This window comes from Dipodomys merriami, unplaced genomic scaffold (assembly GCF_024711535.1).
Source record: "Dipodomys merriami isolate MVZ:Mamm:240054 unplaced genomic scaffold, mDipMer1.0.p SCAF_8, whole genome shotgun sequence".
Taxonomy (NCBI): Eukaryota; Metazoa; Chordata; class Mammalia; order Rodentia; family Heteromyidae; genus Dipodomys; species Dipodomys merriami.
In genome coordinates this window covers 7,126,997-7,151,262 of record NW_027206401.1, presented here as the reverse complement: position 1 = coordinate 7,151,262, position 24,266 = coordinate 7,126,997, and the positions used below count along the sequence as shown (strand labels likewise).

Genomic DNA, 24,266 nt, shown 5'->3' with positions numbered 1-24,266 from the left:
GAGAGACCAAACCTTGTGGAAGGAGAGCTTGAAGTTATCTTCTAGTAGACCGAGACAAAGCTGAGTGAAGCGGGGGAAGCGAGAGGCAGCAGCCGGAGCTGGCAGGATGCCATGGGCCAGGGCAGATGTTCATCTCAGCCCTAGGTGCAGGGGAAGCTGCGAAGGACTTCTTGCAGAGGAAAGATTTGCTCTAATGTCCTCTTTTTTATTCCTGGAAGACAATTCTGGCAGCTCTGTAAAAAATGAACTCAAAAGAGCAAAGGGGCAGCTCAGAGATTGGTTAGACAATTAGTACTGGCAAAAGACCAGAGCAGGGACTGGGTTGGTAGAGAGGTAGTCAAGGTGTGTTTCAGAAGTAGTCAGCTGACAGTGCTGACACATTCGTGGCACACGGCGGAATTTTCTGATGGGCTCTGATGTCGGAGTGCTTGGCCGCGTGGAGGAGCAGGAGGCTCTAAAGTGAATGACCAGAACGCAAATGGAGCCTCCAGGTACAGAACACCTCATTGACGTGTTTCTCTCTATTTCCTATTTAGGTTTTATGACAGGCACACAAAGAAACCCTCAGATGTCACAGTATGGACCCCAACAGACAGGACCCTCCATGTCCCCTCACCCTTCTCCTGGGGGGCAGATGCATCCTGGAATGAGTAGCTTCCAGCAGAGTAACTCGAGTGGCACTTACGGTCCACAGATGAGCCAGTATGGACCCCAAGGTAAAGAAAAACATTTCCAAAATCAATTAATAATGCTAGTATTTTAAATATTACTTTGGGTATTTTTTAATATTTTAATATCACCATTGCATTTTAAGATTCCAGTGTTTGTTACTTGCAGTTTGCAGTTTCTCTTGTGGGATTCCAGTTTTGTCTCGATTGGGACCTGCCCCCATGAGATAGATTCCTGCTCGCGGAGGCTAGTCCTGGGGATGCTGTTGAGGTTCACAAGTTCCCACTTCTCTCATCATGACTGTCCAGCTCTCGGAACAAAGCCTGGAACGGATTTGTGTCTCAAACAAGAAGTGGGGGGGGGGGGGGGGGCGGTGGCGACGGACACAAATGGACTCAAGCCCTGTGCGCTGTTCACACTCTGCCTGTCTGGAAAGTGATGTGGGGTTGATCTAATGCACAGTCTTCAAACTTACGCACCCACACATGCATAATACACATATACACATGAGTACCCACGTAACATACTTACACATATATTTTTGTGCTTACACATTTGACATCACTTTTAGCAATAGGACATTAATTCCTTCTTCAGATTGTGCTGATTTAAATTAGACATTAATGCATAATTCAGAGAAACAGATCATCTGGCATGCATCCCAGAGTTTTCTCACTTCTGAGGATACAGGAACATTCTATGTGAAAATGAGTGCTCACCAGGAGAATGTTGCTAGTGCCCCCACCCGTGGACCTAGCCAGGCCTGCCCAGGAGAAACCTGGTGTCCAAGCTGGGCCAGTGATGAGGCCTGTGCACGCTGCCAATCACCAAGGAGACACCTGTGATCCCCCAGCAAGTGTCCAGAGGCCCAGCACCTCCACGCCCTCTTCCTTGTCCTCTCTGAGGAAATCTAATCTTTCTGTTAATAGTGCTTTAGAATTAAGAAAGTATATTTTCTTGTTGTGAAGATGTTTCTCTAAAGGATTTTAAGCAGTGGAGCACTATTTCCTGGTCTTACTAGTATACGTACTTTCAGGTAAATTTCTGTTAGGAAAGCTGTTAGAATACCCCAAAAAAAAAGCTCTCTGTGTAGTCCTATGGGCCTTTGTCAGTATGGACAGAATCTTGCGTGTTCCATGTGGTTCCCTCAAACTGTGTCAAAAACAGTTTTCCATGTTGTTAATTCTTGTCCCCGCTGACAGTGCTATCTACCTTTCCCTGCCAGCCCCGAGTGTTGCCACGTAGCAGTTTGTGACTGACAGAGGCCAGGCCCAAAGTCAGTCCCCTGTGAATCCTGCCTCTCATACCTGCACCCTGCCCTGCACGTTCTGCAGAACTAGTTCCTTCAATGCTATGGAAGGAAGCAGCTGGTCAAAGACAGCAGAAAAACAGTGTATCGCGTGGTGTAGGCACAAGAAATAGGGACTTCAGAAAGTAAATGGAGACAAGGTTGGCACCCTGTTCTCACAATCAAAGCTGCTGAAGGTTTAGGCCTTAATGTTTAAAGCCATTATCTTCTCAGTGGACCTCTGTGCTTCTAAGTAATTCCATCTTGGAGCCTTTCATGTGCTCGTAATGTACGAAGAGTGAGCCTCGGACTCTCCGGTGCAACTCCTCTAAGCCTCTTGCTTGCACTGTAGTTGCTGAGAGCAGGAAAGATCTGTCTATGGAATGAATGTCCTTTTTAAATCAGCCACTCAGTTTTCTGGACTCAGTTGAATTTGAAGATTCTTCCTATCAAAGCTCTGACCCTGGGAGAACTTGCCTGCAGACTGCCGTGTGTCCTTGGGACGCTGCTTACTCTCTGTGAATCACTGTCCCCTGGAAATGAGAAAATGGGTTATGTAGCCTGGGAAATTGCTTCCAATTCCAGTGTTCCATGAGCCTAAATTTTGTTTCAGTTCCAGGGCTTTTATATTACCACCGCCAAATCCTCCCCAAATAGTGCGGTGGGATGTGGGCGTGTGGGGCGTGAATGCCCGTGTGAGCTGCGAGCAGAGACCGTTTCGGACGAGGACAGTGCTTTCCACACACAGCACTTCCCTCACGGGCGCCTTCCTCTGTGTGCCCCTGTCCTTTCTCATCTCCCATGTGGTTCCCCGCACCAGCGTTGGCTCTGAAGTGTGCTTCCCCAGGGCCCGCATGGGTGATCGCTGTCCTGGGCATAAGCCAGTCCTGGCTCTGCCTGGGCAAACAGCACTGGCACGGGCTTCGCTTGGTGAACTGGTCATCAGGAATGCTCTTCCCTACACAAATCTTATTAATCCTTTTAAACAGAGACCCAAGATGAAGTTTGTTTTTGCCCTGCTTTGCGTCACTAAATATACAGATAGTAAAATGTTCGGTTTGCATCTTCTTCTTACAAGATTTAACATCTCTGGAAAGACAAGTCATTAGCTTCCCTAGTGTGTTCCTAACTCCATGGCTCTCCTGGGATTACTCATTCAAGAGACCGCAGGGAAATATGTCCTACAAACTCTTGCAAACTGTTTGATTGTCAGGAGCAACATCTCCAAAATCATTACAAGTTAAAAGAAGCAGCATTTGTTAAAAGGCATTTTGTTGTACACGCTGGCCCTGTTCTGAGGGTTCACCTTCATTTGTGCTGAGGGCAGGTATGGGTACAGCTCTACACCCCAAGGGAGAGACCCATGTCTCTCCTGAAAGAGACACAGTGGCTGATTCAGCCCGTGCCCACCAGCCCCTTCTCTTACTGTCTGGGAAGCCTTTGGGGAAATTTCCAGCTGAGAAGACCAAATCCTTGAGAAATCAAGCCACTCACCCACAATTCCACAGCAAGGCCAGGGTTCCATTGGGAGACAGTACCGCAGACGCCACCCGGGCTCACTGGCCGCACATTCCCAGAACTCCCTTGCTCTGAGAAAATACGAACAAACCTGCCTACTCGCCTCCAAGGAGTAAGGCGTGCCAGCATGGAAATACACCAAAAGGAGTTAGGAAAAAATGCCCTCCAGTTAAAGTAAGAGAGAAACATGAGGAATGTATATTAACTGCAGCATCTGAATTATTAAATAAACAAATAAGATGAAACACCTAAATGTGTGAAAATATTTAATTACAAGGTATTTTATGAAAGCACTTTCCTACCTTCAAGCAAGCACATGTAATGACTTTCCTAACAAAGCGTTTGCCAGGGTTGTGGGTATTTGGCATTCCTAAATAGAAAGAAATTATGTAATTAACATTAATTATGCATAGTAAATTTGGGGAAAAAAACATAAAATCACTTCAACTTTCATAGCCTTTTTATTTTCAGGGGACAAAGATTTTGTTTTATTCCTGTATATTCTAGAAAAGCACCTATCACACTGATTATCTACAAATACCTTTTTTGTCATAATTTTTTTTAAAAAAAAAAGTTAAGCTACAACTAAGCACTTTAGGCAGTTAGCAATAATTCCAAGTCTAGACTCCCAGCAATTATCACTGGCTTGTATAATGGCATCTGGGAGTCTGAACAGGACACTGGAATACAGCTGTGCAGGTAGGTTGTATACTGGCGCGGTCCTAGGTTTCTTCCTTCATTTTTGTAGTGTATGTCTTGGGAAAATAGGACTTGCAAGTAGTTAAGTCTGTAGAGCCTTATATTTTTCAATTACTTTGGTAAAAATGTGTTTTAGGTTTCGATTTTTGCTCTGAATTAGATGCCATTTGAAATCTTCTTCCTTTTCCCTTCATTTCTTATAAATTCAGCAAAGGCAAACTTCAAATGATATTCAGTTGAAGTGAATGCAATTCCAAAATAGTGACTTAGAGAGAGAGTAATAATCTTGCAACTCTGAGTTCCAGAGGAACAGGTATGAATGTCAAAACTTGTCAGCTACTTGAAAGTGTCTGTGGATGCCTGTGTCACCGTGACCCAGGATTTTCCGCTCCACTCTCTTAAGTCCAAATCTCAGGCCTTCGACTGATTCGAGCTAAACGCCGCCTGCACTCACCAGAGAAGCGCACTGCCTAGCTGATGAGGACGCGGGAGACCCCCGAGGCTCCTTCTGGCTTTCTGTGCAGGCTGCTCCGCTTCATGTTGCTCATTTTCTTCTTAAAACAGGTATAATGCACTTGATAGAATTACAGTTTGCTGATACATTACTGTTATTTTATGTCTGACAATGTGAAGCAAAAGAACTAATTCTATAGTTTGTTCTTTTATTAAAAGAATATTTTAAATCTGTCTCAATATTAGAAAAAGTCAAATAGATCATTTTATAGCCAAAAGTAAGTTAATACAAGCAGGGTTTTGGGTTTTTTTGATGCTCAAATTTAACCTTCAAATTAGAAGGTTTAAGACTGAGCTTTTCTTAGACTGATTATCATCATTTTATCAAAAGCCTTGAATTAGGAGGAAAATTTAAATTATAGCACAGATCCACTTAAAATTTAAAAAATACAAAGCAACTTTAGTTCTGACTAATGTGGAGTTAATGATACTCGGCATTAAAGTCAGGACGCAGAGCAGTGCCTTCCATCCCCTGCCTGGCTGAGTGTGTTGGGGCAATGGGTTTATGCTACAGCCGGCCTCAGTCAGCTCCACTTGGTCAGCACTGGACATGGTCAGCTTATGGACATGCAGCCATGCTTGATAATCCAGCAAGAGACCTTTCCCTGGGCTGTGTAGTCCATCATGTGTTCTCAAGGAAATTGTCTCTTAAGTCAGATTGCACATATCTCCAAGAAGAGTCCCAGGAAGCCTTTCAGGAATTAGCTCAGACAGCAGTCAGAAGTGGTAGCTGAAGCCTGTCCCTGAGTGGAGCCCCTGCCTGCCTTCAGTGGATGCTCTCCGACTGCCACCTCTAGCCCAGCCCTTCGGAGCCCCGTGTGGATGCAGGAGTCCCTACTGTGTGCGCTAGTGTGAGTCTCCAACTCTCGACTTAGTATTTACCACAAAGGCTGTTTTTGTTTTGTTTCATTTTTTTGTTTTTTGTCGGTCATGGGACTTGAACTCTGGGTCTGGGTGCTGTCCCTCTGTTCTTCAGCTCAAGGCTAGTGCTCTACCACTTGAGCCACAGCATCACTTCTAGTTTTTCTATTGGTTTATTGGAGTCTCTCATACTTTGCTACCCAGGCTGGCTTTGAACTGTGATCCTCAGTTCTCAACCTCCCAAGTAGCTAGGATTATAAACATGAGCCACTGGCACCCTGCGGCTGTATTCTTTTATGACAAATTGACTTTCACCTGAGGGTCATACTTCCTACATTGTTTGTTGTTCTTTTGGGGGGGGAGGGCTGGGCGGGGGAGAATGCCGATCTTGGGGATTGAACCAGGGTCTAGGTGCTGTCCTTGAGCTTTTCTTTTGCTCAAGACTAGCACTTGAGCCATAGCTCCACTTCTGGCTCTTTTGGCGATTAATTGGAGATTAGAATCTCACAGACTTTCCTGCCAGGGCTGGCTTCAAACCATAATCCTCAGATCTCAGCCTCCTGAGTAGCTAGGATTACAGGCATGAGCCACCAGCACCAAAGTCTGCACAGTTTTTGTAATATCATTGTTTACTCCTTTTTTTTATACTTTCCTCTGTTTGAAGAATAAATTTTAGTGTCTGTTTATCATGAAAATAAAGTTCCTAATATAACACAATACAGTAACATGAAGATAATTTTCACTTATTAAAAACTTGTTAGTATAGTTTTGTCCTTCCATGACAGATTCTACCCATGCATTTTTAGTTGTCCAATAATAATCATGGTTGTGGAAATATTTGTCCCCACAGCAGCCTCATTAGAACGACCATCTTTTATTAAAGGAGAGTGCTCTAGTGACAAGTACCTTGTGAAGGCTACACACACAGTAGTAGATACTGGCATCTGGTTGTGCCCTCCACGGGATACATCCAGTCTTGCCTTTGTGTCATTTCTGTTCTGGGGGAGGCAGCAACATAACAGCTCCCTTTCCTGCCCACCAGTCTGTAGATTGTCTTCGCTTCACAATTCTCATCACCATGTAACAGTGTCTGTATTTCTGTATTTGCCTGTCCTTGACGTCAGAATGCAAGCTCTTCATTGTTTACTGCTGTATGCCTAGCACTTAGCACCGAGCCTGGCATCTAAGAGGCTCTTACTAGTGACTGCTGAGTGGCTACTGCTAGAACACAGAATCCAGGGGCACTGCCTGCTTTCCTGCCCCACCTCCATGTCTGACTGGAACATAGTCCAGTGCCTAAGAGTAATTTAAAATGCACGAGTCTGCTCTTGGGGCAGGGGATGGGGCAGAGGGAGGGCAAAGCTGATTTTTGCCTTTGTGTGTCTATGCTTCTGTATTTTGTGCATTGACCTTGTATTACTTTGTGATTACATTTTTTTAATTTAATTTTACTTTATTTGTGAACATACAGAACAGAGGGGTTACAATTACATGGGCAGGATAATGCGTACATTTCTTACCAAGCATTGCAGCCTCCTCCTTTGGTTTACCATTCACATCCCTTCCCAGCCTCCCCCCTCCCCCCAATCCCAATCCTTCTCCTTCCCCCCCTGTGATTACATTTTTATAGAAGTCAGTTGCTGAAACATACACAGAAGAAAAAAACCTTCCAAAAATGAAACATAAAGTGATACCACAAGGCAAAATAACATACATATCAAAAATTATGTAATATGCTTATTTTTACAGTTCCAAGAATTTTTAAATCATGATAACCTTAAAAAAAATGTGGTTTCTTCATCCATTCAAAAATCTCTTTTTTCCCCACAAGTAGATTTGATATAACTAGGGATGAGTTAGCTTTTACTTTTGAACCTGTATTTGTTGTCTTAACTATTTGATCCCTGGCTATAGGATTGTGTATAGAAAAGTAACCAGCAAATAAATACATGAAAAGTACTAATTGTGTCATGAAGGAAATGGAATTTAGAGCTAAGTGGTTTCTGCCACATACCCATTAGGACTACTTTTTTAAAACTTCTTTGCCAGTTGGAATCGTCAGGTACTGGCTGTGGTATCGAGAGTTCACACTGTTTGGTGTGAATGTGTAAAGTCTCCCAGTCACCATGTGGCAGCTCACCAAGCATGCGCGCGCTGACCAGCAATCTCAGTTCTAAGTCTCTCCAAGAGAAATGAAGCTCACACCTGAACAACTGCTGCTAATGTGCCAAACTACAAAGTGTTCACAGAGTGGATGCTATAGGTCAATAGGAGGGAAAGTGCTGATGCAGCTGGATGAGCTCACAGTGTGTTGAATTCATAAACACTAACTGATGCTAACTGAAAGAAGCCAGACACCAAAGGCTGACTGTGTGCAGCTTTGGGTGGAGTGGATGTGGACCGATACTCCTACCAAAGGGGGTGATAGAGTATTTTCTATCTTAATTGTGCCACAGGTTACAGGCTTGTGTCTGCTTGTTATTGTTTGTAGCATGTATCTCAGTAGTATGACTTCATCCCTTATGGACTGAACATGGTGAGCTAAACAAGAGGCTGAATGTGGCCAGGTATGGTAGCGCACTCCTGTAATGATAGCACTCACAACAAGGTAGAGGTAGGAGAAGCACAACTTTGGCAGTCAGACTGGGCTACCTAGTGAGACCCTGCCTTGTGTCTGAGGGCTGAGGTTGGAACTCAGGGGTGGAGCCCTAGCCTAGCACGTGGGGAAACCCTGAGTCTGATCCCCAGTGTTGAAGGGAAAGAAAGGTAAATCCATGTTTAGCCTTGACTCATAAGCACATTTATCATAGTGTGCAACTATTTAGGGGTGTGTTTTCCACCCAGAGTAGACAGTCTCGTATAAAGTGTGCCAACTAGAATGAGGAACTTGAGTCATCACAGTCCTAAAACTGAGTGAACCCCGGAGTATTGATCACAACTACCAAATTTATGTGTTATATAATCAAATGTAAAATTATTTGTGATCCTGCTAGAATAATGGTAGTGACTTGCATAGCCCGGCCCTGCTTCCTCTATCTGGTGCTTGATTATAACTCCTCAAAGGTTGGAATCTGAATTCATTTGTGACCAATTTTCCAAAGCTGGCATGCCAAGATGAACCCATTTGAAATTGGTGGGCTCTCAGACTTGGCCACAGGACCAGTCCAGCTGAGGTGGGCCGGCCCCACATCTGCCTTCATTGTGCCTAATGCTGCTTCCATCTGCTTTCTGTCAGAGCTAGTGCCAACAAATTACTAATCTATTAGAGAAACATGGGAAGAAGCTCGCACTTCTCACTCCAGCTTCCTCTCCTGTTTTGCCTGGTGTACATATTTGGTTTCTCCTCGTGTTGGGAGGGAGCTACACTGGCTGCTACACTGGCTTCTCTCCTTTCTTGGTCTCCATGTCACATCTTTGAAGAGCAGTGGGGAAGGTTGGGCACGGCGGCGCTGCTTGGCGCTGGGGGCTGCAGCCGTTACTCATGGGCAGTGCCCCCGCACCGCGCTGGTCACCCTCCCTGCTCCCCATGCGAGCCTTGCTGCTGCCCAGTGCCCAGCACCGCACAGAGGACAGTACCCCACAATGGCCATGCCGCCCGAGTGATCAGAGCCATTTGTTTTCATCCAAACACGTGAATTTGAAGTTTCAAAGAAAAGAAGAGAGCCCTGCATTACTTTTCCCTCTGTAATTGAACGCTTTATCCTGGGCATGTGATATCAAGCAACCCCAAAGCGATCGAAGAAAAATAGACTCGGAGCCTAGCTGACTGTCCTTGCAAGCGCACGCTGGCAGACCCACGCCATGTTCCCACATGGTATCTCCACGCCTGCCCCTGTAGCCAGCTCGCTTCCTCCCTGCAGGGAGCCCAGCCATGGACACCCAGCGCTTGCTGCTTATCCCTAAAGGAATGAGAAGCTGCAGGGGGCTGCAGGCCAGAGATTTGGTCATTGTCATGAAGATCCAGCCATGACCCGAGGTGTGAGAGTTAAGCAACATCATTGCCTCCATCCCAGCCACAAGCAGACCTCACAAGGCCTGACGCCTTCTCTCCCCGAGAAAGCCATGCTACCATGCCATTTTATTCCTGTCCATATGGTTTCACTGACGGAAAGAAGGCTTTTACCCCAGTCACCTGTGGAATGGCAGGGAAGGATGGAAAGTTAGCCCTTGAGTGCTAGCATGAATTGGCGAATTAATCACTCATTCAAACCATGAATGAGTATATTTATTTCAAGAAAAGCAAGAGCCAATGCGAAGCGCTTTATTTCATGGGTGCTGGGAGAGGCGGTCCTCCGGCCCGGCTCCCCATCCACCCCACCGCCACCCAGGGCTGTAGCAGGCCCCTTCCCACCCAGAGAACGCGGCTAGCAGCCAGCAGGGATGGAGAATTTCAGGCCTTCTCTAGGAACTTGGCAACTGAGGAGCAGCTATGCTGTTTTCCTCCTTTTACTTGGAGTTTGCTTGTTTCGGCGCAGTCTGCATGAGCTCTTGAAGCTGCCCGCCGGCCTGATCATGTGACCTGAAGTGCCCAGCACCTCGCCGAGGCTCCTCTCCACCCCTCTCCCCTGCCTGGCGCCTTTCTGTCTCGCTCCACGCCTCAGGTCTGCCACTGCCTTACCAAGAATCCCAAGCCTTCCACGTTATGTTTGGATCCAAGATGCTGCTGACTTGCTTCAGGAGCCCTTTCTGTTGCTAGTGAAGTCCTTCGTTAGCGTGTCCCAGGATTGTTCTATATCAGGGGCCACAATTCTGGCCTACCTTAGCACATCGCCTGTGCATGCAAACACACTTCTGTTGAAGCCCTCCCGCCAGTGGCTGTGGCTCCTTTGGGGCTATAGTAGGGTAGACTCCCACAAAACCTGTATTTCCTCTCTGGTCCTTAGCAGGAAAAGTGCCTCCCTACTATGCGCCTGAACTCAACGTAAACAGTGGGGTGCACATCACAGAAAGCTCACGTGATGCGCCCAGCAGAGCAAGTGCCCCACGAGTGGGAAGGTGTTGAATGTCTTGCAGATGTATAGTGACACCTCTCCAGGACAAACTTTTTACAGTCACCATAGCATTGTTGTATAAGCATGCGACTCCTTAAGCGCCGAAGAGACCACGAGCGGGAGCGCGGCGCGTGCAGCCTCCCGCACCAGGACCCAGCCTCCAGCCATTTGGGACAGTTTCCTAAACATCCCTGAGCCTCAGGCCCTCATCTCCAACACGTGGGCTTCGTGTAGTCTGGGCTTCATGTCAGGAGGCAGTAAGTTAGAAGGGACTTAGGGCTATGACAGTACCGCTGAGGTTTTTGCTTTTTTATGGTTGTTATTCCATCACTGATTCTACTGGAAATCCTTCTTCCCTTCTTGGTGAACCCCACACCTAGGAGCCTGGTCCTCAAGGACCTGTCGGTCTGACCACTTTGGCTTGACTCCCCTGCCCGTCTCCTGCCCCGAGTGGATGCCTCAAATGCTGTCTTGCCGCCTGGGCCCAGAGCCTCACTTCTCCTCTGCCCTGCTCATCACCCAGCAGCGAATCAAATCCCCGCCACCAATTACATGCAAGCGCTTTACACAGGAGTGTCCTTCAGGCCTGATGAAGTGCCTGTGGTGCACAGGACTGTTGTACAGAGAGGAAGGGATGAGAGCAAGTTTCCTAAGGGGACACGGCTGGCGGGACGGCGCTCCTCCCTCCTGAGGCCCAGCCAGCACAGGGCCTGACCCCTTCACCAGAGAAATGTGTACTGCACCCCACTGTAGAGGGGCCCCCCAACACACACATGCGTGTTTATGCATACACAGGGCCACTGTGGGCTCTCCAATACCCGGGGAAAGTGCATTTAGCATGTCCCTGTGCCTAGACCCTCTCGGCATAGGATGAGTGGATGCTGGTCAGATGAATGAGGGTCTTCCACAAAGTAGGTAGGGCTGATTAAGAAGCGCTAATCTTACGTGTATTTTACTTCATCTTTTATTGGTTAAATGCTTGGGTTCAAATCAGTTTGCTTGAGCATCACGTCTAGCCTGTTGGCTCTCCGTTTACCTCCCTTGTCAATGGTGGTGCCTATGGCTCATTTAGCTGCTGGAAGAAATGAACAAATTCATCTGGGCACAGCTGGAGGCCTTGCCAATGCCCCTCAGTCCTGAGTGGGCAGCCCAGGCTGGGGGGGGGTGTGCAGCAGTGGCTCCTGGCTCTTCCTCTCAGCCTCCAACTCTGCCTGTCTCCCCTTTGCACAGTGTTACACTAGCACTGGGAATCATGAAGCATGACACCAAACAGAAACCCGCCGCCCGGGTACTCAAGCAAGAGGGTATAAGGGTTGGACCCACATTATAGAACAAACATGACCCCTTCACGTAGAGCATAGGATAATGTTGACCCTACAATATCTGTCCTCAGTTCAAGTGGCATGGTAGGGCAGTCTTGATGGCTCTCACTCAAAGTCAGAGTTGAAAAAATGATTTTAGCTAACCTGTAAGAATGTTAAGTGTTGGTCATATTGAAGTGGACCCAGTCTTAAAGTGGTCTGAATTTTGCCTCAGTGTTGCAGGGCTCCAGCGGGGCCTCTGTCATTAAGCTTACTCGGTAGGCGTCTTGGGGACATGCAGAGGTAGCATATTGGGGGCCTGGCAGCCCCATGGGCACCGACAGGAAGGGCGAATAGGGATGATGATCAGTACCGTGGCCAGCATGTTACTGCACAGAACGTTTTCCCAGGGAATGTTTTTTGCAAGTGTAAAGACTGAAAAAAGGCTCTAATTTGTGTTTGCTTTTTGTTTAGGTAACTACTCCAGACCCCCAACGTATACTGGGGTGCCCAGTGCAAGCTACAGCGGCCCAGGGCCCGGTATGGGTATCAGTGCCAACAACCAGATGCATGGACAAGGGCCAAACCAGCCATGTGGTGCTATGCCCCTGGGACGCATGCCGTCAGCTGCGATGCAGAGCAGACCATTTCCTGGAAACATGAGCAGCGTGACCCCCAGTTCTCCGGGCATGTCTCAGCAGGGAGGGCCAGGAATGGGGCCGCCGATGCCCACGGTGAACCGTAAGGCCCAGGAGGCGGCAGCAGCCGTGATGCAGGCTGCGGCAAACTCGGCACAAAGCAGGTATGCGCGAGGCCAGTGCGCCGAGGTGTTGGGTGTTGATGTGGGACCACGTAGCAAGCGCAGGCTCACCAGCTTCCCCGGAGAACCCGAGAGCAGGACGGGCTTCCGCTTGGCTGGCCTTTTCCCGTTGAATGTATATGCTAGAACCGAAGGTCGGGAAAGTGACAGGTCCTGTTGTAGGATCCACTGAGGGCACATCAGCCCTCAGAGGAGGCGTGACCCATCCATGCGCAGCCCCGCCCCTAGCAAGCCAGAGCCTCTCCCAGGAACGTGGCTGCTGCTTCACTTAAAACCTAAAACACTAAAAAGATTCCCAGTTTTTAATCCCACCATAAGAGTCTTGATTAACTAGAAATGTGATGTGTGTGTGTGTATCGTACGTTGTTCTAAATGTATATGTGTGTGGCATTCTATGTTTTTCTGTTGTCTGACCATATCTTTGTCTAAACCAAAATGTGATTGTTAAAGTAAAAATAGTAGCAAGTGTACATTTAAAAGAAGGAGATGTAAATATTTCTTTAAGCACATCAGAAGATAGGTAGTTCTGTGGTATCTTCAAAAACAAGGTTGTGACTTTTGTCTGAGGGAAATTAAGAGCAGTGTATGCCTGGGTTGGGGAGGGGTGGGAGGAGGGTTTAATGTGTCCCTTTGTCCATTCTCCATTGAAGCTACTATTTGGGGAAGGTGGAGACCCCTCAGACTTGTTGTTTGCAGCAAATAATGATAAATTTCCCTTGATAACTTAACATGGAAAGTCACCACTGCTTCTCTCTGTCCCGCCTGCATTGCGATCTCTTGAAATCTCCTTCCTGAAGGGAGCATGGTCTCCAGGCCGCAGGGGTGGGTGGCCGTGGGGAGTGGAGGGGGGAATAAACTTCTCTGTGACATTGGATCTGCTGGTCCAGTTGAAGTTCTCGTGTAGGTTTGAATGAATTGTTCACTGTTGAAACTCATAACACCGGAGTTCTTTCCCTCTGTACAGTAGGAAGTTGAGGCCTCTGCTGGCGAGCTGAGAGGAAGCTCACCGCAGAGATTTCATTAGGGTGGAATTCTGTTTGATGAAAGTCTCCTGAATCAATTTGTCATCTTACAGAAGTTGGTGTGTAACACACATCCGTGATTTTACTTGGTTTCACATCAGCCGCCCACTTTAAGCCTTCCCTTCAGATACTACTTGGCTTGGCTCTTCATGAGTTTAAGTGGGGGTGGTTTATTTTATTTATTTATTTTTCCCAAGTCAAAACTATCCTTCAAATTTATAAACTAATTCCAAATCTGAGGACCGCACCTCTCTCATCTGCTGCATCTCCCACCTTTGTTTTAATGGTGTTTGAGTCTTCCCCTCCCTCAGGCAGCTGCCTGTTCTAGATTATTCTGCATCTTTTCCCCCATGGTGACCCCCGCACACACACATACACACCTACGTGTGGCAGTGTGTGTGGACAGGGGTTCAACCTTGCACTTCAGAACCAACTCAGAGAGGCTAGCACCCCAACTTCGGCAGCTCCCAGGCTTCTGTGATGCACCAGGCTGACGAGGGCCGGTAGGTTGCAAACACCCCGGGGCTCACTGCGGGGTCTGGGTGTTTCTTTTTAAACTGTAAGCCAGCATGACCTCTGACTACGGAAGGAACCCCAAATTAAGACCATGAAAGACCTCAGAGGAAACCATCCCAAGGGTCGTCCTGTCCTTCCCAATGTGTCTTGTGTTTCTTCCACACCATCCTGTGGCACTTTGGTAGGAACCTGCGTCCTGTCCTGTGGGATTTATCTGCATGACTTTTGACGTGGCTGCTTTCCTTCATGCCTCAGAAGGAAGAGATCATTTTTATGACCCTTTAAAAAAGAAAAAATCAGCTACCATGATGGCCACCCTTGGGGCGTAGGAGAGATTTCATAACACCACTGAGCTTGTGCCAAAGCAGGCTACCATTTCCTCCAAGAGGATTCAACTGGTAAAGCCACAGGGGAACGAAAAAGATCCAAGACAGACATTTCTACCTCAACAGGTGTAATCATATTATCAATACAGGAATTACATACAGCAACAAAAGGTACCTCTGTCCTGCCACAAAAGCAATATAACATCAGGCATGGTAGCCATGTTTGGGTTAATGAATTTGGTGTTGTTATTGAATGTTGCGTTGTTACGTTACTGTGCCTAGCAGGTGGTTCCGGGTCAGACACACCTCTGGGTAATGCAGAACAGGCGCTGTCAGTTCACTTCGTTCAACAGCAAAGTTTCCAGAACTGTGTTTTCACTCCGTTATGCATGCGTAGCACAGACAGCTTTTAATAGTTTGGATTCATTATACATTTATTTAGTCAGCAGGAACAAATGATCATTTTGTAATTGAGAAATTCTGTAAACATGGTCGTAAAAAGGGGCCAACAAATACCAGATTCCATAAACATAACCCTCAACATGCACGACAGCGGGGGGGGGGGGCATTCCTGGGGCACTGGCCTTTCCTCTCCTGCACCTCAAGGTCACTCATGAGTCATAGGAAGACAGTGAGCGACAGGAAGCGTTTATCATCGGCCGCTGAGCCACGGGTCCTGTCCTTTACCAGCTCAGGAGTGCTGTTTAGACCCACCAAGCGAGTTTGGCGGTGCCTTGCCAAGCCACATTAAGCAGCTGTGTAAAATGAATTTAAATGGCATGCATCAGAGGAAACTCTCTTCCACTGGGGCAGAAAATCAATGTTAGCTAACCAGCACGAGAGGATCAAATCTGTGTTTCAGCCAGCAGCATACAGATAGCTTCCTCAGGCCCTGACACCTCCTTGTTAATTAAAAATAAGAAAGAAGATATGTTGGAGATATTCTGTGTAGCTCTTACCTAGGGCCCTCTGCAAAGGCCTGTCTTTGCAGCCCTGCCATGCCTGTTGGCTGTGGATTTTGCTTTCCATATTTACAGTATTCTTTCTAAAAAAGAAAGCAAAGCAAGATTTCTGTGTTAAATCTTCCTTCTGTTCCCCTTTGCAATCGATGGGCCTGTTGTGCCTTTTTAGAAGTACAGACTCAAATATAAGAATGCATGTGCCCGTGTGCGACATGCTTCCATGTTTTGACTGAGCAATCTGATTTTCAGCCTGCTTGTGCTTTCCTTGTTTAATAGCTCCCTGCAGCAAACTTGTGCTGTTGGTTTTGTTTTCGCTTTCTTCCCCTGCTGATGGCTCTGTTGGTGAAATTTAGGCTGGTATTTTAGAAACCAGTTTGGGAAATGGATTTACCTTTCGGGAAAAAGGGATGACTTGACCTTTCAGGAGACTCGTAGTCACCATTTGTCATGATGGCTCTTCCCCAAGGTAGAGCCCAGAGAGCCTGTGACAGACTCTCAGAAGGACAATTAAAGATGAAGTCAGCGAGGGAGGATGGCAGAAGCGGAAGCTCAGAGGGAGGAGGAAGAGCTTGCAGTTAGATGCAGGCTTCCTCGGCTGGCTGAACGTGAGATAATCTAGCAACCAGGAAGTGGGCTAGTTATCATTTCATTAGTTCCTGTTTGAAGAGTGCCATTATGTATGGGGTAAAATCTGACCAGTGCGTCGAGTGAAGTTAGAGAACGTACAGGTGATTTTTCTTTCTCACCTGCTGCATAAAGGAATTTTTTGCTTTTGTTGTAAGAGGATTTACAATAGAAGTTCCTAGTCTTAGGTAAGTTAGCTTGTGTCATAGTACCTGGTCATTTAAAGTGGATGATTTTTAAGTAGTATTTGTACAGAAAATGCATTGCTGTGTTTAGTTGCAAAGCATCAGTAGTTAATATAATACTATTTTGAAGATGTGAAAAAATAGAATTAGAAATATTACTTGACCTTACTGAAAGCCCGGTTGTTGTGACTGGCTATAGCATCCGGTTGGGAGACTTAGACCCATTGTCTGGACATAGGAAAGCCACAGGCTGCTGGCAGTTTGGGGGAAATCTTGGCCTCCTGCCTCTGGAAGATGTGTGGATTTGGAACCCGTGAAGCAACCTCTAGATATTGCGATTATTCTAATGACTAATGATTATTCAATGCTTTGCTTGTAACCTGGATGCTCAGGGCACCTGCACAGATAAAATAACTTTCCCTTAGTCCTACAGTAAACTCTGTATCTGTTCTTCAGTTCTAGGTAGGACCTGCTAGTGCCCAACAGTCACCATATCCATTAAATACAGTCTGTGGATCCAAATAGTTCAGATTTTCTCTTGGAAATGAGTTCCAAAAAGGAAGCATGACTTCACTGAATTTACAGGTCCAGTGAGCCCTGGGTCCTTAAGCAGAGGCAAATGGTGGACAGATTGTAGTTCCTTGAAGATTTTAATTCCTTAATTCCCTAGCATCTTGCATATTGTGTCACAATATTGTGTCTGGTAAGGATCTTTAAGATCAAGGTTTGATCTCAATAATGCGTTCCTTTACAGCTAGAGGGTTCGGAAGCACTGTCTGGCCTCCACAGTGGAGAAAATTGAGCCCTCTGAGATCACCTTCAAAGGAGGCAAGGCAAAGCAGAGGCAGGTCCCTGTCCTTGTCTTGTGTGGTACTGTCCCTAAGCTAGATTGTCTTTAAAGAAGAAAAAGAGAGAGACCACATTTGTGCCCTCCTTGTTTAAAGGCTCTCTTGCTATTAGAAACCAAACCCTAACACAAGTCTCAGTAGGACCGGGTTGGCTGAGCACTGGGCCTGGCAGCTTCTTCCCCTGCAAAGGGCCTGGGCTCTTCACTCAGCCCAGCAAAGCCAGGAAGAGTTTTTTTTTTTCCTGTCCCTTTTATTTCCTGTCTTTTTTCTTTCTTCCTTCCTTTCTTTTCCTTCTTTCCTACCTTTCTACACAGGGAGTTTTCCTTCTGATGCCAGACACTTCAGGATAAATAATGGTTATTTACGGGCACACAGATGGATTTGGTCATCTTCACCCTCTGGTGCTGTCCAGATCAGTACTGCGCCTGCTTCCACACCATAGAGACACCAGAACTCTGAGGGTGTGGCAAGACCGGAGCCATCCTCACGCCGTCCCTCACTGAGTCGCCTGAGGAGTCCTGGAGCGACTCAGGGATGTCTTAGATTTGAAAACTTGATGCGTAAGGAGCAAACTCAATGTGAACTCTCACTACACTTGTCTAAGAGGGAATGGCTCTAGTGAGCATCATGAATGAGAATACACTTTAGGTGTTACTATGCTTACAGCAAATCAGAAAATACCAGAATCACCAAAATAGTCTTAAAATACTTTATTTTAGTCAAATAGAACACTTTAATATTTTTACTTTTATCTTAGACTCCTCCCCCACCCATACTGGGGCTTGAACTCAGGAAGGCTTGTACTTATTCTGCTTTCTTGCTCATGGCTGGCACTCTACCACTTAAACCTTGCCTCTAGCCCAGCTTTGTGCTAGTTAGCTGGAGGTAGAGTCTCGCAGACTTTTTTGACTTTTTCTCCAGATCTCAGCCTCCTGAACAGCTAAGATTACAGGTGTGAACCACCAGCACCACCTTCTTCACCACATCTTACCAGGGTGCATAAACCCTGTGAAGTGTTGACCATAAGATCACTAAATTGCTATCATCCTGGCTATTTGAACTTCAGTCTCCTTCTGCCAAAGAACAGCTGGACCCATTTAGAGACAAACACATTGGCATGGCTTTTGGATGCAGTCCCCATGCTCACCAGAGTGAATGATTTCTGTCAACAAAGACCTGGCCCTTTGGATTTGGGATAGTTAGGTTTTAACACAATAGCTATGATTTGAAAAGTCAGGTTATTACAAGACCTAACATTTCTACAAGCAAACATTATCCTTTTCATTATAATCTAAATAAATGCTATGATTTCATTTTGAGCCTATTTTTTCCTTCAAGATTTTGAATTTGAATATTTCTATGTTTTTTCAAGATTATGATTTCTATTAAATCTCTTAGAGTTACAAAACTATTATGGAATCTAGAAAGTATATTTATGAATCTTCAGACTTAAAAAAATTAGTAATTCTAAAAAGGCTGGGAGTTCTATTTTTTTTTTTAATTCTAATGAAGATCCAAGGAAATCAAAGAATGGAAAGGTAAACCCCCTATGGGTTAGAGCCGTGAAGCACCCTGATTGGGGGTGGGGGGGGAGGGTGATTGTCGTCTAGCAACTATACACATACCCTGACCCAGCCAAGCAAGCACAAGGCTGTGCACTAGTGGTTGTTTTGTTTTATTTTGTTTTTGTTGGTCGTGGGGTTGAATTCTGGGCCTGGGCCAAGGCTAACATTTTACCACTTGTTGTTTATAGGAGATAAGAGTCTCAGGGTCTTTCCTGCCTGGGCTGGCAGATCTCAACCTCCTGAGTAGCTAGGATTACAGGTGTGAGCCACTGGATGCCCAGCCTGCCACTTGTGTTTTGAACAGGTCTCTTGTGTGGCCTGGTGTAGAAAGCCATGCTGCGCTGGGATTGCTGCAGTGGAAGAGCAGGGGAGAAGGCAGGAAAGCCATGACCTCTTCTGTTCCCATACCCTCAGACACAGGATCCCCACCACCTCCATCTTCTCCCATCAGTCACTTTCCCCTCTGCGCAGCTCAGGTTCTATGCCCCTGCTTGTTGTCTAGGCCACTGGTCTTCACCTGACTTTGTGTCCTACCATTATTTCCCCCTGTGTGCTCAGTCACGCTAGACAAGCTGAATCATCTGCTCTAAAACGGACATTGCAGTCCACCCGCCCTTTGGGCTGCTGGAGAGGCTACAGTGGCGACCTACAGGACCTCTGGGTGATGTTGGGGTGGCAGCGTCTTCTCAGCTCGAGTCTAGTAGCCTCATCAGTGTTTAGGCTGAGGGCGGCAGGAAAAGTGTGTCAGTAATGAAGAGGATCTGCTTGCATCGTGTTAACAACCCTGGTTAGAAAGCACCATGAGTGACCTCAGACCGCAGGCGAGAGAGTTCTTTTGACTGTTCACAGCACCGTAGTGTTACTAAGGACTGGGGTGCAGCTTCCTCGGCCTCACTCTTAACATTTTGAATTTCACGTCTGCTATCACAGACTTTTGAAAAAACAACCAAACCTCACAGTCATAAACCCATAAGGTTCTCTCGCCTGCTTAGAGAGTGAGCCCGCTCTGGTTACCTCGATCCTGTGTAAGGCACTGGCAGGAGGAACTCCTTGCGCCTCTGATACTTTGCCCAGGAGGATGGGGCAGGAGAGGCCGTGAGAACTACGGTTGCTCACTCCGCCTTCCAGCACTCCTGCAGCCAGAAGAGCGCCTTTGGCTCCCAAAATGTGTAGGAATTTAGGGCTGCTGTTTTGTTGTTTTAAAATTCAACCTCATTTTTTGTTGGAACTGGTTACAAAATAATGTTGTGGCACAATATGTGAGATGGAGAATCCAGAACCTAAAGTTCATTTTTAAGCCAAATGACAGTGTATGCATTGAATGCATACATGATACATGTTCTTAATTATCTCACCGCTAAACACTTCACCCAGATCAACATTCCAGTAAGTCCTCCTAGGGTATCAAGTTTACCCCTCCTCCCCCGTACTACTTCCCCCCACCTGAATCTGAGGCTCCCAGAGGACCCCTGTCCTCAGCCCAAGCTGCAGCTCAACAGGGGTTCGGTCACTCCCTCACACCTGGAAAGGGATCTTCTCGCTTAAGGAAAAAGAATAAGAAAACTAAGGAGGAGCAATCCACCTTGTAAATGAATGGAGACTCTTAATGGTATTATGGCATCCAGGTACAACTAAGTTTGGTACAGTTCAAAGGATTCTTTCTAGTCTGGCGCCGGTGGCTCACACCGTAATCCTAGCTACTCAGGAGGCTGAGATCTGAGGATCGAGGTTCAAAGCCAGCCGGGGCAGGAAAGTCCATGAAACTCTTATCTCCAATAAACCACCAGAAAATCGGAAGTGGCGCTGTGGCTCAAGCGGTAGAGTGCTAGCCTTGAGCTGAAGAGCTGAGGGATAGCGCTCAGGCCCAGAGTTCAAGCCCAACAACCAACAAAAAAAATTTTTTTTAAAAAGGATTCTTTCTGTGGAGGAACATTATAACAACTGAATTTTTCTCTCATGCAATTTGGATCTTAGTTTTGCCAAACCAATTGGACGTTGCAGGATCCCAGAACCCACAAAGAGACTGCAGGCGCTGGACCCGTGGCTCTGCCCAGTGGTCTTCTTGTGCTGTGCACAGAAGCAGTGTGCCGACAATCCACGGGAAAGGGCTAGAACCTAAATGTCTGGATTAAATGTTGCCAAAATAGTTTACTTCATTTCTTTATGATTGCCAGTGAGCCACTGATGAACCAGAACAGTGACCTTCACAAACCAGAGTTCATTTGAGGAGGAAGAAAGCAGTCTTCGAGATCACTTAGCAAACGCTGTTTCATGCCTTTTTTCCACACCAACAAGGAAATCACTCTCCTAAAACCCCTGCGATTCCATTTGTTTGGTATTCTTTGAAGGCGCAGGTGAGGGTCAGTTGTCTCCCGTGGGAACGGGGAGCTGGCCCTGTAATGGGATGGAAGGAAAGACTAAATCCGCAGTTGCACAACACAGCTGGCACATATGGGAGCTGTGAAGTTGTAAAGTAGCAGCAGAAGTGCTACCTATCCCCCACAGCGTGGAGTGAGTGAGCAGTCCTCCTCAGTGCGCATGCACGGAGCCTCCCAAGATGCCAGAGGGGCCATGCCAGCGTGCCCACCGGTCAACCTGAACAGTCAGGTCTCTGCCAGAGACCACACGGGAAAAGTGCTAGCAAAGTCACTACTGCCCTGGTGTTGAAAAAGAAGGTTCCTCAAAGAAAAAAAATAAACTTAGCATATCCCTTACCAAAGGATTCGGGGAGTTAGGGATGCGTTTGCCCCAGAGCACTGGCGGGGAGCACCCAGCCCACAGCTCCGATTGGACATGACAGGGCAGACACAGCTTCTCATGCTGCTTACCAGCTGCCCGTGGCCCGTCTGCCTGTATTGATCACTTTGTGTGGCCCATAATGATATTACAAATAACCAAATTATCTTTGGCAGAGGACAGAGTTCCTCTCCTGCTCGCTGCTCTGCCCGTCGGACAGGCCTTGAAGCTTTCTTTGAACAGCCTGCCTCCCGGAGATCATACCAGGCAGAGGGAAGGTCTTGGGGAGGGGTGTCTAGGCGCCCTCTACGTTCCAGGTTTGGGCCCATCTGTGTGACAGCACTTTGGCAAGGGCACGCAGAGGCCTGTGCCCCCGTGTTGCTGCTCTCCCAGAGCCCCGTGTGTCAGTCAGCGACCTTTCACCTCTCAGGCCAGACCCCTGAGTCATCTTGGCCCCTTTGGCTCCCACTCAGTGTCTGATTCCTCTCGAAACCTTGTCTGCTCTGATCTGCTCTGCTCAGCTCAGCTCAGCTTGCTTTCCTAGTCCAAGTTGTTTAGACTCCTGCAATGCAGGCCCCACTTCCTGACTCCCACAGCCAGGGCTGTCTTTCAAACACACACTTCCCAGTGCAGTTCTGCTTTAAAACCTCTGACTTATCCCAGTGCGTCTTAGGATAAAGACAGAACTGTGAGCCTCACAAGATATATTCCCGGCGTGGCAGGCCCAGCCCAGCTGCACGGGCACCACAGGGCCCATGGGTCTGCTGGTCTGTCCTGGCCTCGCCACCTGAAGGGGGAGACAGCACCCCTTCTTCCTGCCTCCTGACCTAGAGCTCGCCAGTGCATGCCCTGCCTTCCCTGCCCCAGCATGCTTGTTACCTGCATGCTGGCTGTTCTTGTTTGTCATTTGTTGTTTGTTTGGACCAGTGCTGTGTTCCTCCTCACCCTCTTCTCCCACACCTGTGAGCTATACGCATCCTGGACAAGTGGTCGTCACCACTGAGTCGAAGGGATTTCTGATTAACTTTCATTCTAGTATGGCGTCTTGAGCAAAAGGGTGTAGACTACTCGGTTTTTCTGTTGTGTTGTTTAAATAGCATGTGGTTCTGTATTTTTTACAAGAATCCTCAGTTCTTGTTTCAGGAAGCTTCAGGTTGTTTCTAATAACAGGGCCGCTTTGCCCTCACGGGATGGATTGGACCAGAGCCAGGGGCTTGTGGAAGTCCTGGCAGGGCTTTCCTTCCAGCACTGCCAGGGCATCTGCTGTGGGCTAAGGGATGAAGTAGCCACCCCATACCCCGACTGCACCACAGCTGGCCTCTCTGCTCTGCTGTGCTGTTGGGGGACCAAGCGTACGCAATGTTTTTCTCGCTTCAGATACGAGATTTTAAATCATCTCAACTGGATTTCTCCTTGTTATGCTTTGGAAGAGTTTCCATGTAATTCTGTTGGAAATCTATTTCATCAATGATGCTAGATACATGTGTGAAATAAGATGTTTGTGAAATATTTTAAGTAGGGATTCCTGTGTGATATTGTGGACACCGTCAGAGCTTGCCAAAGAAATAGCAACATATGTAGAAATAAATGCTGCTGGGATTGCTTCGAGTTCCACTCTGAGATAAGAGAGAACCATGCCGAGTTCAGTTTTGGCCTACTTTCTTTCAACAGTTAGCAGTATTTGCTGGCTTTATAACTTTCTCTATACCTACTCTGGCAGTCCCTAGAGAGAAGGCTGTGCATTTGGCAATCTTGCTCCCACCTAAATAAAGCATGCATTGCTGTGTGTGTTCCAGACATAGCATAGTGGGCATGTCTGCTGTATAGAAAACCTCCGTTCACGTTGTCCCTGTACCCAGACCATTTCTTCTTTCTGTCCCCTCCCTTCTCCAAAAGAGTTGTGTCAGATCTCCAGTCATTTTCAAATACACTGAGAAAAAGTAGCTTTCATTTCCAAAACAGGGAAGCTTTGTATTTCTTAAAGCACCAAATTCTGTAGTTGACTTAAGCACCAGATATTGACAAATTGACTGTATTCCATGTTAACTGTTTTTAACCACTGGATTCAAACTGTTCCTCTTCCTATCCTCAGCCTGAACAATTAGAAATGGTCACTTTAGAGTTGGCATTTGCTTGCATTTTTCCCCAAGGCCGTGATGTCTCAGCTGCTATGGCCACGCTCCTGCCCCACAGGCCACTGCTAGTGGCCTGGAGTTGCAAAGGACTGGTGCCCATGGACCTGGCATGGACACCTGTGAAGAATATGCCCCAGCCCCACAGCCGAAGTTCTCACCAACACAGTGATTCTAGAAGTCACTCCGCACAATGAGTGCTAGTAAAGACCAGGAAGCATAACTAGAAACATTCCGTTCTATTTCGGAAGGAGATGGAGGTTTCTGGTCATTAAGTCCAATTTCATTGTCCCAAAACCTCCAAAATAAGATTTCCTGGACACAGAGACATATTGCCACACACCTCCAGTTGTATCTAGATACTTTTTTTTTAACCACACCATATCATCAGCATAAAGCAGGGCCCATTAGTCAAGTTCCAGGAAGCAGTGACAGTTAACCTTGGAACTGCTATGCTCCTCCTATAAATAAATGGCAGTTCATTGAGAATCTCCATCCCATTCATTCTCCAACATCCAGTATCATCTCAGTGTTTTCTCCTAGTTTGGCCAAGTAAGACAAAAGAAAAAGCCAAAAGTATATGCTGGCAGGTAAGATAGACCACAAAAGGGGACCTCGGTGCTGGAGGTCAGTGTCTTGAAGCATTTAAGCACAACTGATTCTAAAGATGATAATAAAGCAGCTGGGTTC

The 24,266-nt window shown here is 46.9% G+C and overlaps 1 protein-coding gene across 5 annotated transcripts in view; it reads left to right on the top strand.

Moving 5' to 3' along the window:
- Arid1b (AT-rich interaction domain 1B) overlaps window positions 1-24,266 on the top strand; it is a 334,344-nt gene that overhangs the window by 271,615 nt on the left and 38,463 nt on the right. For all 5 annotated transcript variants that reach the window (XM_070010549.1, XM_070010548.1, XM_070010547.1 and 2 more), the window contains 2 exons: window positions 537-716; window positions 12,315-12,642. In XM_070010549.1, the coding sequence (XP_069866650.1) occupies window positions 537-716; window positions 12,315-12,642 (508 nt within the window). The remainder of the gene's footprint in view (window positions 1-536; window positions 717-12,314; window positions 12,643-24,266) is intronic.